The sequence below is a fragment of the Ursus americanus genome, chromosome 13 (assembly GCF_024610735.1).
Source record: "Ursus americanus isolate L20-20 chromosome 13, mUrsAme1.1.p, whole genome shotgun sequence".
Taxonomy (NCBI): Eukaryota; Metazoa; Chordata; class Mammalia; order Carnivora; family Ursidae; genus Ursus; species Ursus americanus.
This window is the reverse complement of record NC_142139.1, coordinates 36,963,595-36,979,247: the sequence shown is the minus strand read 5'-3', so window position 1 is coordinate 36,979,247 and position 15,653 is coordinate 36,963,595. Positions and strand designations below refer to the sequence as shown.

Here is a 15,653-nt window from a genome sequence, read left to right as displayed (position 1 = left end):
TTCAGCTTTTGTTTGTCTAGGAAAGTCTTTATTTCCCCTTCATATCTGAAGGATAACTATGCTGGATATAGTACTGTTGGCTGACAATTTTTTTCTTTCAATACCATGAATATGTCATTCCCTTCTCATCTGGCCAGTAGTGTTTCTATTGAGAAATCTTCTGACAGCCTAATGGTGGTTCCTTTGTAGGTTACAATATTTTTCCCCTGGATACTTTTAGAATTCTTTAATCTTTAATTTTTTTTATAGTTTTCATTATAATGTGTCTTGGAGAAGGTCTTTTTGCATTGAGATAATAGGGTGATCTTCTATAGCTCCGTGAACTTAGATGTCCAGTTCTCTCTGCACATTTGGGAACTTCTCAGCTATTATTTCTTTAAATAAACTTTCTGTCCCCTTCTCCTCTTTTTTCTTTTTGGAATCATAATTATTCTAATATATGTTCTTTTGATGAAATCCCATAGATTAGATCATGTAGGCTTTCTTCACAGTTTTGCATTCCTTTGTCTTTGTTCTCCTCTAACTTGGTTATTTCAAAATTCTATCTTCTGACTCACTTATTCTGTCTTCCATTTGCCCTACTCTGTTACATTTTTCATTTCATTTATTGATTTCTTCAGCTCCAGAGTTTCTGCTTGGTTCCTTTTTATGATTTCTGTCTCTTTGGTAATATCTCATCTTGAACATTGTGTGTGTGTGTGTGTGTGTGTGTGTGTGTGTGTGTGTGAGAGAGAGAGAGAGAGAGAGAGAGAGAGAGATTTCAACTATCTTTAGAGTTTTCTGGTAGCTCATTGAGTTTCTTCAACACCGATTTTGAATTTTTTATCCAAAACCCCTTGCCTTTGAGCTCTGTTATTGGAGAATTATTATTTTTTGGTAATGACATGTTTCCTTGATTTTTCCTGTTCTTTGTAGTTTTGCATTGCTGCTTTCACATTTGAAGTAGCAGCCACCTCCTTAAATCTTTGATTGTTGCTTTCAAGTTGGGTATTTGGTTCATTAGTGCTATTTCCATCTAGGGTTTTCTCTGCCTTTGTATGGGTACACCTGTCCCACTCTTCTTGCTCCCTCTTGTGGCAAAATTCTTAAGCTTTTACATCTTTGGTTCCTAAAACTCACCAGGCTGGCTATTTGGAAACCTTTCTTTTATTTTCCAGAAGACGGTGCTATAGCCAAGATTGTGGTTTCTCCCTTGTCCACAGACTCTGGCCTGTTTTTTGAGCACACTCCTAAGGTGCTTGCTCCTGCCACCACACTTGGGAGTGTGCACAAGTAGCCACCCGTAAGAGTGGAGGGAGGTATAGCCCTCGGGGCATTCGAGTTGCCCACAGGCCCCATGGGAGGATCTTCAGGTGTAGTACTCCCAGGGGCTCATGAGTGGACTTCCCTCTGAGCACAGTCAGCAGGCCCTGGGTCCCTTTAATGTCCTTTGGTACTCTTATCTCCTCGTTCCTCCCAGTCATGTAGATCCTACCTAAGTACTGTAGGTGCTGCTGGAGAGAAACAGGTTTCTCCAGCAGCATTCCACACCACGGGGGTAGCTGGACACTCACTCACTGCTCTTCTTTTCCTCTATGAGAGAGATCACTGCCACCTGCTAGTTCAGCCCAGTGCAGTGTTGCTTTGGTGGGGGGTGAGAACAGCATTGGCAAAGTTCTTTTTACCATCTCTGCTGTGTCCAGACTTGTTTCTTGCTCCATTAGCATGCTGGAATCTCTCTTTGTAAGGGCTAAGCTTCGGCAGTTTCTCTGTTGTCTGTGGGTATCAGTCCAGGTCAGCACTCTTTAGGTTTTTTCCTGACTATGGCAAGAGAGGTTGGGGCAGGGTTACTGCCCCACTGGTTCCACAGCTGTGCCCATAACCAGATGCACAGGTGAGCCAGACTCCTCCTGGGTTCCCTGGCATGTGGTGCCAGATCCTGCAGCTCCCACAAAGGCACTTTTGTTCATGGGTAGATGACTAATTCTTCATTGAAAAAGAGGGACAAAAAGGAGGAATGCCTTCCACCACTGTGTGCTGATGTCACCCCTTAATGTTATCTTCTGGATCCTCTCTCTCTTTGTCACATCTAGAGCCTTCAGGACCACTCCCAAATGTAGCCAGTAGGCAGGCCCACCAAGAGTACTCAGCAGAGTAGTGGCATTGTGGGGCTTGGGTTTTCAAAGGGAATCCACAAGTAAATAGTAGTATAACTATATTGTTAAAGGTTATATTGTCTTCTGGGTATAGAAGCTAATGCTACTAAATTTGGGTTGCTGTTGCTACTCTTGTACCCTGTTACCATCATGTTTCACTGAGGCATCACCAGCCAGAGAGAAACAGCCCTGCATGGCCACAGGGTGCCCACCTGTGCTTGTGCAGCTGTCTTCTATGCTGACTTGTGCTAGGTGGAGCTTGGGGTTTGGAATGAAGGCCAGACTCCTTATACAGTCACTGAGCAGCATTTTCCAATATTCACAAAGCTGTTGCAGGAATACCTGGAGTAAACGGTTGCTGGCCATTTCTATTAGTGTCACAGCATTTAGAGTTGAAGCTGTGTATCTTTTGCAGGTAACTCTGTTAACATAGCTGGCTAAAATTCTTTAACATCCCCTCTTCCCCGGGCTCATTTCAGGCTAAAAGTTTGATCCTAATTGGGGGGAATGTTCTGGAGTCAGCAGATAACTTACAAGAAATGAACATGCTGTTGAAAATATGTGGGACCCTATTTCAGAGAGGCTGTTATCACTCAAGTGTTCCCGTCACCACCTAGTGACTGTGTGACCTTAGAACAGGGTGCCAGATCCTCCCTGCGTGGTGCCCTGAGAGGCCATTCATTGCTTGTGGTAGGAGCGGCCATGCCAGTGGCGATGACTTGGTGGGGGACAGGGCACTCCTGGAGCCTGACGGCTCATGTTTGGTGCAAATAAAGTGCCATCAGTTGCCTTGAGACCTTGCCAGGCTCCTCTGCCACCCTGATCACTGTGGCCCTTCAGGTGGGAGAAATCATGCCGGGCATCTAGCTAAACTTCTGTGATCCAACAGATAGATTTTGTGCAGAAAGAAGAGTCAGTGCACAGGACTTTCTCTGATTCCTAATAATGTGAGATTCATTTCTGATTACAGTGAGGGTTCTTGCCTCTCCCTCTAGCCTGGTGTTTACCAGGAAAGGCTGGTGGGGATCAATATTAAGGCGTCCGGTCTTTTGTCTCACTGCAGTTAACGCACTCGTGCTGATAGGCCAACAGGGCGGTAGAGCCCCCATCTCTTTAGCTGTGACTCCCCCCCCCCACCTCTAACCCCAGTGAGCAGTGAGTGGGGTTCATAGCACCCATGGCGTGGCATATGTGTGAAGTCACATTATAAAACCCAGCATAAACGAGTTGCCCAGAATCACAGGGCAAGATGAAAGGGGGCAGCTTTGAGTACTAATGAAAGAGTTTAGCTTTATGTATTGAGTTCTGCATTATCTGCTTAGTGCCACTAAAATGAAGATACCCATCTAAATTACCCAGTTTTTGTTTTGCTTCATTGATTAAAACTGGCGACACACTGCCCTAAAGAAACACTGTTGAAATAAGTTAATGCTGAGTACTTAAGAGTTTGGACAAGTCAGAGAAACAGGAGCAAGACCCCAGCAACAGGAGCTCTGGTCCCTGTAGCCCTCAGCCCTTCACCCAGGCTGCATGAAGTCATGGGAAGGTGGCCTCTCCTGGATGCTGTGGGGCTGAGTAGGTGGGTGGCTCCTGCCTCCCGGGTGCTTGCAGGCTGCTTAGGGACCTACAAATGGGAAAAGTTACAGCAAGAAGAGATGCAAACCACCGGAAAAAAGAGAAGGTGGTGCCCCCTGGCTCCATTGCTAATTTACAACTTAGACAAAAGGTGGCATCTGTGAGTTGGGTGCAGAGGAAGGTTCCTTCAGGCTGGGGCTCCAGGTAGGCTGGGGCAGGGGTGACTGTAGGGAGTGGGGGGTCCAGGAAACAAGCAGAAGCAGCCAGTGCTCACCTCATTGGAAAAGAGTGACACCTCTGAGAAATCGTGCCAGGTGAATAGCCCAGGGAACTGCTGAATTCTCTCTGAAGGGCGAGCCATCCAGGCAGAGCTGTGCCTAAATAATATCATTTTAAAGGTGGCTTTGGAGAAGGTCTGCCCCCCCCCCCGCCCCCACGGTGCACCAGAATGCTAGCAGGCCGTGGTGAACTGTGCTCTGGCTTCATAGTCGGAATAGTGGTTTGGGGTTCAGACTGGAAACTGTTCGTTAGAGATACGCAGCCACCACCCAGCGCCGCCTTCCAAGCGATGACTGGCCTGCCCCACCCCCACCAATACGCTCTACTGGGACAGTGCACGGTGTCTGGGGAGGGCACAGGCACGGTACTTGTTTGTACCCTTGTTGCCTGGCTCCTCTGGGGTCGGGCAGGGGCCCCACCTGCCGTCTTCCTCGGTGCGCACCCCTGGACTGCACCCGGGTGACACCTTAGGGGATGCCTGAGTATGTGAGCAGCACGACCGTTAGACGCTTCACGGTGACACGGCAGTTTGGCTCGTGAACCGGTGTCCATTCTGACTGCTCAACATCCCTGCCCACCTAGTTGTTCAGTATGTGACCCTTGCTCCACTGCCAGAGCCTGGTCCCCGCTTCCTCATGCCCTGAACACCTGCAGCTTCGCCCTTCCTGTGTCTCATGTTTTCTGACCTGGGTGGTGCCCTCGTGCGGCAGCAGCCCACCTCAGACATGTGCGAAGGGCCAGCAGTCTGTGCGTCCTGTCCCGAAGGCCCTGAGCCCCTGGCTACAGCAAGGCGAGGCCGGTGAGGGCAGTGCAAGGGTCCTCGGCGGGCAGAACCTGCAGCCTGGACCAGAGTGGCCCCTATTCTCCCTGCCCAGTGACCAGGGCTACCTGGCTTTGGTTCTCCCAAATAATCCTTCGCCTCACCAGCCACGGGGTTGAGGCCTGCAGAGGTTTTCAGCCTTGTCCCAGGGAAGGGTGGGCCAGGCAGACACCTGAAGCAGCCAGCACTTTCTGGTAGCTGCTTGAGGGCCCCCTGGGCTCCCAGCCTGTCGGCATCTTGTCCACCTCAACAGGAGTGAGCCCTTTCCTGAGAGTGGTTGGTGGTGATGGAGTCCCTCATCCCCAGGTGTTCACAGGGCCAAATGTCCGGTCCCAGGCTGCCAGGCCTACCATACATGCCCCAGGAAAGCCCTCGTCCCTCTGCAGCCAGCCAAGGCATTTACTGTAAACAGAAGCCCAGGGTGTCTGCTCATGACCGGAAAGGAACTGCTTTCTCAGTCTGTGGAACATGGAGCAGAGGTGGGTGTGAGACGCCAGCCCCAGGTTAATATGCATGTTAGTGAGTAGAGTCTGGGACACCTGAACTCAGCCAACCTGTCAGGGAACACAGCTGAGCCCTTGGCTCTGGTTTCTCTCCTCAGCCCTCCTCGGTGACGCTCATGGAGGTGTTAAAGGTTGGTGCAGAGGCCATGAGCAGGCCTGGGACCTGTCCCCACGAACAGGCTCCCACTGGTGCTCCTGTGTGTGCCACCTCTTGCTCAAGACCTGCTTTACTCTGCTCCTTCTCTCTCCTCACGTGCATGAACTGGCATGTTTACAAACATAAACCCTAAGTGGCCCTGGCCCTGCCGGGTAACTTGTGTCAGACGTCAGCTGGTCAGGTGACAGGTGCCGCTCTGAACCCACTGAGTGACCCCACACGTGCCCCGACAGCTGTACAGCTTCGCTCCATCTCCTTCAGCTCGTTAAGCCAGAGCCACCTCGTCGCTCTGACCACCCTTCTGAAAATAGCAGCTCCTCTGTCCCTGTCCCTTCTTGTGCTGTCGGCACCTGTGTTCATTGCTTCCTCTCAGTAGAGCAGAACGTAGGTACCCTGAGAACAAGGCTTTGTTGGGTTTGTCATGGTTTCCCAGCTCCTGGCCCAGAGCAGGTGCTCCAGAATTGGGTGGATAGACACGGAGGATGAGTTGTGAATAAGGACCTCGCCCTCCCTCAGCGCCCTGCAGCCCAAGCACAGGGAGCCTTCATCTCTGGACATGAACTAGGGCCAACCCCACAGAAGTACAAGATGTGGCAGCCAGGCAGAGTGGGGGTTGACGTTGCCTAGAAACCGAGATGTACCCCTCAGGTTAAAATTTTATTGAAGTATAGTCGACACACAATATTAACATTAGTTTCAGGTGTGCAGCATAGTGACTCAGCAGGTCTACAGCTCCCATCTGTCACCATACGGTGCTGTCTGTGCTGCACCTTTCGTCCCCGTGACTTCGTCCCGTAGCTGGAAGCCTGTATCCCACCCCTCTTCATTTTGCCCATCTCTCCACCTCCCTCCCCTCTGGCAGCCATTCGTTGTCTGTATTTATGGTTCTGTTTCTGCTCTTTGTTTCTTCATTTGTTTTGTTTTTTAGATTCCACATAGGAGTGAAGTCAGAATGGTAGTTGTCTTTCTCTGACTGGCTTATTTCACTTAGCATAATACTCTCTGGGTCCATCCATGTTGTTGCAAATGGCCAGTTCTTAGTCCTTTTTTTGTGGCTGATATTCCATTGTGTGTGTACACACACCCCACATCTTCTTTATCCATTCATCAGTCAGTGGACACTTGGGTTGCTTCCGTATCTTGGCTGTTATAAATAAATAATGCCGCAAAAAACATAGGGGTGAATATATCTTTTTGACTTAGTGCTTTCATTTGGGGGAGGTAAATACCCAGTAATGGAAGTACTAGATCATATGGCATTTCTATTTTTAAACTTTTTTGACGAACCTCCATACTGTTTTCCACAGTGGCTGCTCCAGCTTGCGTTCCCACCAGCAGTGCGGGAGGGTTCTTTTTTCGAATCCTCACCACTTGTTATTTCTTGTCTTTTAGATTCTAGCCATTCTGTTCTGACAGGTGTGAGGTGGTAGCTCATTGTGGTTTTGGTTTGCATGTCCCTGATGATGAGTGATGTTGAGCATCTTCTCACGTGTCTGTTGGCCATCTGGATATCTTCTTTGAAGAAATGTTTATTCAGGCCTTATGCCCCTTTTTAAATTGGGTTATTTGGTTTTGGGGGGGTGTTGTCAGAGTTCTTTATATATTTTGGATATTACGCCATTATCCAATCTATCATTTGCAAATATTCAACAGGTTGTCTTTTAGTTTTGTTGATAGTTTCCTTCTCTGTGTGAAAGCTCTTTGTTTTGATGTAGTCCCCAAAGTCTATTTTTGCTTTGTTTCCCTTGCCTTAGGAGACATAGCTAAAAAAATGTTGTGAAGGCCAGTGTCAAGGAGATTACTGCCTGTGTCTTCTAGGAGTTTTCAGGTCCTACATTTAGGTCTTAAATCCATTTTGAGTTCATTTTTGTGTATAGAAGAAGGTGGTCCAGTTTTCCCAGCACCACTTATTGAACAGACTGTGGTTCCCTGTTATTCTTGCCTCCTTTTTACAGGGTAATTGACCATATTAGCATGGTTTATTTCTGGGCTCTTTATTCCATTGAGCTATGTGTCTGTTTTTGTGCCAGTAGCATACTGTTTTGATTATTAAAGCTTTGTAGTATATCTTGAAATTCAAAATTGTGATGCCCCCAGCTTTGTTCTTTTTCAGGATTGCTTTGGCTACTTGGGGTCTTTTGTGGTTCCACACAAATTTTAGGATTATTATAGCTCTGTGAAAAATGCCATTGGTATTTTGATAGGGATTGCATTAAATCTATAGCTGGCTTTGGGTCGTATAGACATTTGAACAGTATTTGTCCTTCTGATCCATGAGCGTGGAATGTCTTCCCGTTTGTTTGTGCCGTCTTCACTTGTTTTATCAGTGTTTTATCGTTTTCAGAAGATAGGCTTTCCACCTCCTTGGTTGATTCGATTCCTAGGTACTTTATTTTTTTTTTGGTATAATTTTATATGGAGGTTCACTTTTTTTTTTTTAAGATTTTTATTTGTCAGAGAGAGAGAGCACAAGCCAGGGGAGCAGCAGGCAGATGGAGAAGCAGGCTCCTGCTGAGCAAGGAGCCCAATGCGGGACTCAATCCCAGGGTCCTGGGATCATAACCTGAGCTGAAGGCCTCCGCTTAAGCAACTGAGCCACCCAGGCATCCCGGAGGTTAACAATTTTTAAAAGGAAAAACCATCCTCTTCTACAGCCCTGCAGGTACCCCACACCGAGGGCCCTTGGGGACAAGGAGGGGGAGAGATCAGAGTGAACTTAAACTTGGTTCTGTGTGCCCGCAGCTGGTGCGTAGACCTCTGCTGTCGCCCACTGAAAGGTGTGCCCTGAAGTCGAAACTACCAACTTATTTGTGGCACCACATCCAGAGGGTGGGGCCCAGCATGGCTTTTAGCTTTCACGGCCACTAGCCGTGAAATTTAAAAAAAAAAAAATTAAATTTGCTTTCTCCATCAATTCTAAGAACCTCTCTCCTGGAAAGGTGTGACACAAAATTCTCCTGTCCCTCAATTTATAGAAGGGGAGCCCCAAGAACACCAAATTACACAAAGACAACCCAGAGCAGACTTTGCAAACTGTGTCCCGTAGAGAAAAAATGATGTTTTATGTTTGAAGGAGTTTGGGACCCCTCGGGAAGATGAAATCAGAGGGGTTTTACCAGCAATAGTTCTCCACATCTTGATTGAGAACTGGCATCCTCCGTCCCGGTCACTCATCCAGTCCTCCTGAACAACCCTGTGAGGCAGATAGACCCCTAACAGATGCAGAAACAGACTCAGCATTCACAAGGCAAGCTCGGAAGTGCGAACGTGCCCAGAGTGGACAGTGGCTTGTGCTGTTTTCCAGCTTGTTTGGCCCCAACGTTCTGTGTGTGAAGAACACTTCTTAAAGTTCTCAATCCTTGAAACCTCCTTAGGGAAACGTCCCTCTTCAGCCTGTGGGCTCACACAGGCACAAACAGAAGCACCAGCTATTTTTCCTTATGACATTTTTTTGATTTCTGGTTTGTTGTTAAAGGCCTTTACCTAATGCAGTTATTTACTGTCCTTAAGGTTGCTAATTAAGTTAAAAAAAAAAAAACTCTGAGGGAAAGTTACAGATGTATTTTCACCAGAATCATTTTAAGACTAGAGTGATTTTATGGTATGTATATTGTCTCCTTTAATACAGTGAGAAATGACCAAAACTCATTTTTCCTACAGCGGGGTGTGCAATTAATGGTATACTGCATTCCTGGATGGGTTTTTTTAACTTACAGAATTGGGAGTGGTTCAGGTCCCAGGAGGATGGAAAATGTCCTTGGGCCACCAAGCAGTCCGAGAGGTTGTCCCTGCTGCTTGCACTCTCTCTCTCCGTCAGGCTGAAACAGAAAGTGGTTGAGAATGGATAAGAAGTACACACACACACTGGAATATTATTCAGCCGTGAGAAATATGGAAGTCCCGCCATTGGTGATAACATGGATGGAACTTGAGGGCAGTATGCTAAGTGAAGTCAGGGAAAGATTATAATCCATTACAGTATCACTCATACATGAAATCTAAAAAAGCCCAAGCTCACAGAAACAGAGTAGAATGGTGGTAACTAGGAGATGGGGGAAATGAGGAGATGCTGGTCAAAGGACCCAAACTTCCAATGCTGAGAGCATAAGTTCTTTGAATGGAATGTACAGCATGGTAATTATAGTTACTACTGTATTTTGTACTTGAAAGTTGCTGAGTAGACCTTAAATAGCCTCACCACAGAAAAAGAAATGGGAATTATATATTGCAAAATGATTAACACCTTTATTATGTCGCATAAGTGTCAAATCAACCCATTGGACACCTTAATCTTACACAATGTTACGTATCAATTATACCTTAATAGAGCTCATGGTGGCCACAGTTCAGGGTGAGAAGCTGAAGGAGGGAAGGTGGCAGGGCCCACCCGGAACTAGAGGCAGTAGGACACATGACAGCAAAGGTTTGGCGTCCTGCCCCCCACTGTCCTGGGCCTCTGCCAGGCAGGCCCTGAGCCAGCCCCTGCCTCTCCCCCCGCCAGTCCACCTGAGAGCCTGGGGCAGGCCCATCGCCAGTGCCCAGAGACCGAATTCACACATTTACGAGAATTTGGTGAGAGCAATTCAGCGCCCCAGCCACTCCGAACTCTGACCCCGTTGCCGCCGGTAGAGTCAGTATTCGATAGTTACTCAGCTCTTGGCCGAATCTGTTTTGCATGAAAGGCACCTCCATGACAAGTGATGTGAGCACCCTTCCTCCCCCAAACAGACGACTTAGCCAGATCCGGCAGCGTCCCAGACGTGCTTCCCTGCTCGGATTTCGGAAGGCTGCTCGAGCTCACGCCAGAGTTAGGACACGGCAGGGTGCAGGGACGGAAAGGAGGCCTCAATGTCATGTCCCTGTCTGTGTTGCAGCTGGTGAGCGACTTGCTGGAATTCTGCTTCTACACCTTCCGAGAGTCGCAGGCGCTGAAAGTGGAGTTCCCCGCAATGCTGGTGGAGATCATCAGCGACCAGCTGCCAAAGGTGGAGTCCGGCAACGCCAAGCCCCTTTACTTTCACAGGAAGTGACGGACGACGTCTCACCAGGAGAGCTTTGCCTTAAGTTTCCCCATGCTGTTCTACACCCACGAAGGACCCAAGAAATCCGATTTTTAACATGTGATGGTTGATTCCTACTTGTTCACCAGTTTCTCAAGTTTAAAATCACGTCAAGGGTTTGGAGCCGGGAAAGCAGCGTGACATGGATTTGGCAAGACCTGAGCAGTCGGAAGGACTCTTCCCTCTCCGAGCCCCAGCGCTTAGAAACACGTTCCTGTTCCTCTGGATGAAAAGCCATATCTAGTCAATAACTCTCTGATTTTGATATTTTAACAGATGGAAGTTTTAACTATGCCATGTAGTTTCTGGTATCGTTCGCTTGTTTTAAAAGGGTTCAAGGACTAACGAACTTTTTACAGCTTACCCTTGGTTGCACATAAAACGTATAGTCAATATGGGGCATTAATATTCTTTTGTTATTTAAAAAACACAAAAAAAGAAAAAATATATCCAGATTCCTGTTGTGTAGTAACAGAGCACGTGGAGGGGAACAGCAGCCCCTCGGGGTTCCTGTCCGCCCACGGTCTTCTGCATCACTGGTATACACCCCTTAGCGTCCATTTATTATTTAATTAGAACGGATAAGATGTTAAACAAATGCCTTGGTTTCAATTTCTAGTATCTATTGTGTTGGCTTTACAAATGATTTTTTGCAGTCTTTTGCTGTGCTGTACATTACTGTATGTATAAATTGTGAAGGACCTGAACTAAGGTGTAAGGAACTTTTGTAAATGAGACACATACAAAAACAAAAAAAAAAAAAAAAAAAAAACTTTAATGGTTGATAGGATGAAGGGGAAAGTATTTTTGAAAGAATTCTATTTTGCTGGAGACTATTTAAGTACTATCTTTGTCTAAACAAGGTAAAAATTTTTTTTGTAAAGTGAAATGTTCTGCATGCATAATGAACCGTTTACAGTGTATTTAAGAAAGGGAAAGCTGTGCCTTTTTTAGCTTCATATCTGATTTACCATTTTACAGTCTCTGTTGTAAATAACCACACTTAAACCTCTTTGGTTGTCTTTAAGCCTTTCTACTTTTTCTGTACTTTTGTTTTGTCTTTGGTCTCCCGCTGGGGGTGTTCGTGGGATTCGAGCACGTTCTCCGGCTTCTGCTCCATCCTGCGTCCCGTTGGGGAGCGATGTGCTGTGGTGTCTGCAGCTCCTCAGAGGTGTCATTTGACAACACAGATGTGAGCGAAGGTCCTGGGAGGGCTGCAGCTCTAGGGGAGCGGCCTCTTCTGCGTTCCTTGTGAAGCGGAGTCCGCGCCAGGAGCGCGGGGCTGGGAATGCGATGGCCCAGAGAGCACAGTCTCATCCCGTTTTAGAAAATCGCGTTCTCTCTTTTGGGAAGGCAATGCCAGGCGCACTCTACATCTGTAGAAGGTGCCATGTTCACTTCTGATCTCAGAAAGGGTCTTGCACTCCCGGAACTGGTCATGGGGACACGTAGGCTGTTGCAGGACGCACTGGGAAGATGCATTTCGGCACGGTTCAGTCAGAATGGCGTGGAGACCGCACGATAATTAGAGGGTTTTTAGATTTTTAAAAGGTAGGTTTTAAAAATTTTATACATAAACAAACAGTTTTGGGAAAAAAAAATTACAGATCATATAAGCAAGACAGTGGCACTAAAATTTTTAATTCATTAATCTGTTTGGCACTGATGCAATTTATGGCTTTTCTCTTGCCCCAAATCACAAACCTATCTATCTTTGGGGAAACTTAACAATATGATTGCACTAAATAAACGACTTTGACTAGAGGCCAAATTAATCTTTTAAAAGTGATGATAGTCATCAGGTACTCAGTGAAATCGCAGTATTTTCCAGAACCTAAAAGCTGTCGCTGGAAAGCGCAAGGCCAGGAGAAGGCAGCGCTGGGATCCACACTTTTCTCCAGGGTTCACCATGCAGGCAACATTACCTTGTCTTTCAGAAGACACCTGCCTTATGCAAGGGGGAACCTGTGAAAGCTGCATTCAGAGGGAGGAGTTTTTCTTACATAATTTGCAGTTTCAGTAATTTAATTTATAGGCAGATCTTTAAATACAGTCAACTTACATGCACAGCAATATGAAAGCCACACTTGGAAGGTGATAAATACACAGCATGCAGACTGGGAGTTTCTAGAAAAGAACTGGCTTACAAGAGCAGCTTTTAGCTCAGACTTACGTTTTATGAAATTGGAATTTCAGTGTAACCAGGTTTGGGATGGAGACAGTCTGCATCAGCTTTTTATATTAACAAAGTTACTGGCTCTTTATGTGTCTCCAGGTAACTTTGCTTGATTAAACAGCAAAGCCATATTCTAAATTCACTGTTGAATGCCTGTCCCAGTCCAAATTGTCTGTCTGCTCTTATTTTTGTACCATATTGCTCTTAAAAATCTTGGTTTGGTACAATTCATATTTCACCAAAACTTCTTCATATAATTAAAAAACACTAAATTAGTTTAAAATGAAGCAATTTATATCTTTATGCAAAAACATATGTCTGTCTTTGCAAAGGACTGTAAGCAGATTACAATAAATCCTTTACTTTAATCACCTGTTGTTCTGGAAACATTTCATTTGGCTGTCTGCAGGAACACCCGGACTTTGTGGCCCTCTACCTCTTGAGAGCATGCGCTTCTGCCTACATCCAAGACAGAGCTACTAACATTTCCCCCTGCGTTCGAGCCCCCTTTAGCCACATGTTAATTATACTCTTTTGGGACTAATTTGATGCCTTGTTTCTTACTGCTAATAATATGCGGGTCGCTAAAACAACCTGTAACAGTTTCACAAGAACTGCCCGCCACACAGCTGCTGAACGCTGTGTGCACATTGCCTCCTTTCTCTCTACAGCCACAGGGAAGCTTAATCGTTTGTCAGGCTTTGAGACTGACCTGAGTAGACCAGATGCCCCTTCTGACTCCAGAGTTCTTCCTCCACACAGTCCTCTCTTGCTCCTTCACCCTGGGTCCTCTTGGGCCAACGAGAGACTCCGCTCCCCACTGGCTCTAATGCTTCTCACACTCTGCTCCCTTGATTTCATTCACTAATATGGACCACGGGAGAGCAAGAAATAATTATCAGCTCATCTTAAAACTAGAAAACATGTGAAGATAAACTCAAGTACATTTTTAATGTGTTATTTAACTGGTGATCATTCAAACTATTTGTTTCCAGAAAGAGAAGACCAGTTGAGCATTAAACAAATTCAGCTTCATTTTAACATAATAGAAAGATTTCTGGAACACAGCATGGCCATGTTTTAAACTTTAGAGTTGGGTGCACAAATTTGTTTATAAAACATCTATAAATGCAGTTAATTTTTTCTCATAGTTTATGGAATTTGACCTATTAAGGGGCAAGGCTTTTCGCCGAGAGCCCCTAGCTTTAAATAAAAGCCATCTTAGGCTGTGAGCCCTCTGAGACTGGCAGGAGGCCACACCGTTGTGCACCCTTAAAGTGCATGTCCTTTCTGACTAGAGCAGACTCATTCTTGGGACAAGGGTGACTCTAAGAATTTCTAGAAGTGCTCTCAGACGCAAAAAATCCAGCTGCACATTGAGGAATCATTAGCTAAGAACGAAGTCTCTGCCAGGGAGACAGCCAGCCACTGTACGCCAGAGCAGTAGAAATTATGCATAGCGATGCATATATAATTAGGGGTTTGTTTGCTTCTGTATGTTGAATGCCCCTCAATGTTAAAGTCAGCGCTAACATACTTTTTATAAACTGCAAGTGTACACAGACTAAAATGACTTGATTACGAGTATCTCTGGCACTTTAATTTCAAGTCATCCAATTGTTAGTGCAGCCGTTTTCTTGGAAATCAAACAGTGGCTTCCCAAACAACACTGGAGAAGAGAAGACTAGAATATGATCAGAATGGTCAGCGTGGTCCAAGGATGGGGCGCCTGGGTGGCTCAGTCATCAAGCGTCTGCCTTTGGCTCAGGGCGTGATCCTGGCGTTCTGGGATCGAGCCCCACATCGGGCTCCTCCACTGGGAGCCTGCTTCTTCCTCTCCCACTCCCCCCGCTTGTGTTCCCTCTCTCGTTGGCTGTCTCTCTCTCTCTGTCAAATAAATAAATAAATAATTAAAAAAAAGAAAGACTATATCCCCAAAGCAAAAGGGAACTAACTGCAGGGCAGAGTAGCAGGTAGTTAGCTGCAAAGTACCCCAAAATGTAGTGTTTTACCAACCACCTTCTATTATTTCTCCTGAGTTTTTGAATCAGCTTGGAGAGTCCTGCTGGTCTGGACCAGGCTTGGCTGAGTCAGCCCTAATCGTGCATCTGCAGTTGAGCAGTCAACTGGTCTGGGATGGGTTTGCTTCGTGTGGCTTCTCATCCTCCAGCGGCCTGGCCTGGGCATATTTTCACGGTAAAGGCAAGGCAAGGCTCTAGTAAGAAGGACAGTAGAAAGCTACAACACTTTTCAAGCCTCTGATTGCATCAAGTTTGCTCCTGTTCCATTGGCCAAAGCAGGTTACAAGGTCAAGCCGAGAGTCGGCATAGGAGGGATCCACAAAAAGGACATGGATTCGGAGAGGGGTGAAATTTGGGCTCATTAAATCAATACCACTAGCAATTACTCTGATGCCTTCTCATAGAATTTATGGTGCCAGGACAGCAGTTTCCAGGTTATCATGGTCTGAAAAACCCATTTCTTTGGCTCTTCATGCCCTGGGCCAGCCTGGTCCAGAGAGGTCACAGCTGCTGCGAACACTGGCTGAGCTGTGTTGGACTGTGCACCTCCTGCTTTCTGAGTTGTTCTGTCTACAGTGTTTTCTCATTCGCTAAATCCTCCAAGGAAGGAGAAATCGCGACACCAGCACATGGCACTGAGCTGCCTAAATGAATCGTGTTAACTGCCCAAGTCCAAAGTGTGGATCTCTTGTTGGGCAAAATGCAGAAGTCTGCTTTCCAATCAAGCTGATCTTCTGATAGCAAGGAATTCTCCAAGGTATTCCTCAAACCCGTAGACTGAGACACTTTTTGCAGACATGAACATTAGAGGATATGTCAGGTTACCCAAGTGCGGTAGCAATAAATTACTGCCCAGGCCAGTGAGGGGAAAAGAGTGCTGACAAGCTTCTGAGAAGACATTTGCAGAGTGACTCGCTCCTGGAATAA

The 15,653-nt window shown here is 46.3% G+C and overlaps 1 protein-coding gene and 1 long non-coding RNA gene across 10 annotated transcripts in view; one reads left to right on the top strand and one right to left on the bottom strand.

The window, feature by feature from the left end:
- NR3C2 (nuclear receptor subfamily 3 group C member 2) overlaps positions 1 to 13,076 on the top strand; it is a 323,767-nt gene extending 310,691 nt beyond the window's left edge. For 5 of the 6 annotated variants that reach the window (XM_087866499.1, XM_087866500.1, XM_087866498.1 and 2 more), the window contains exon 9: positions 10,344 to 13,076. In XM_087866499.1, the coding sequence (XP_087722625.1) occupies positions 10,344 to 10,499 (156 nt within the window). In that variant the 3' untranslated portion in view covers positions 10,500 to 13,076. The other variant, XM_087866501.1, reaches the window with a different exon arrangement.
- Positions 1 to 15,653, bottom strand: part of LOC123793229 (uncharacterized) — a 43,119-nt gene that overhangs the window by 23,533 nt on the left and 3,933 nt on the right. For all 4 annotated transcript variants that reach the window (XR_015726500.1, XR_015726502.1, XR_015726501.1 and 1 more), the window contains exons 4-5: positions 13,418 to 13,569; positions 9,184 to 9,287 (exon numbers count right to left, since the gene is read on the bottom strand). This is a non-coding gene — a long non-coding RNA (uncharacterized LOC123793229). The remainder of the gene's footprint in view (positions 1 to 9,183; positions 9,288 to 13,417; positions 13,570 to 15,653) is intronic.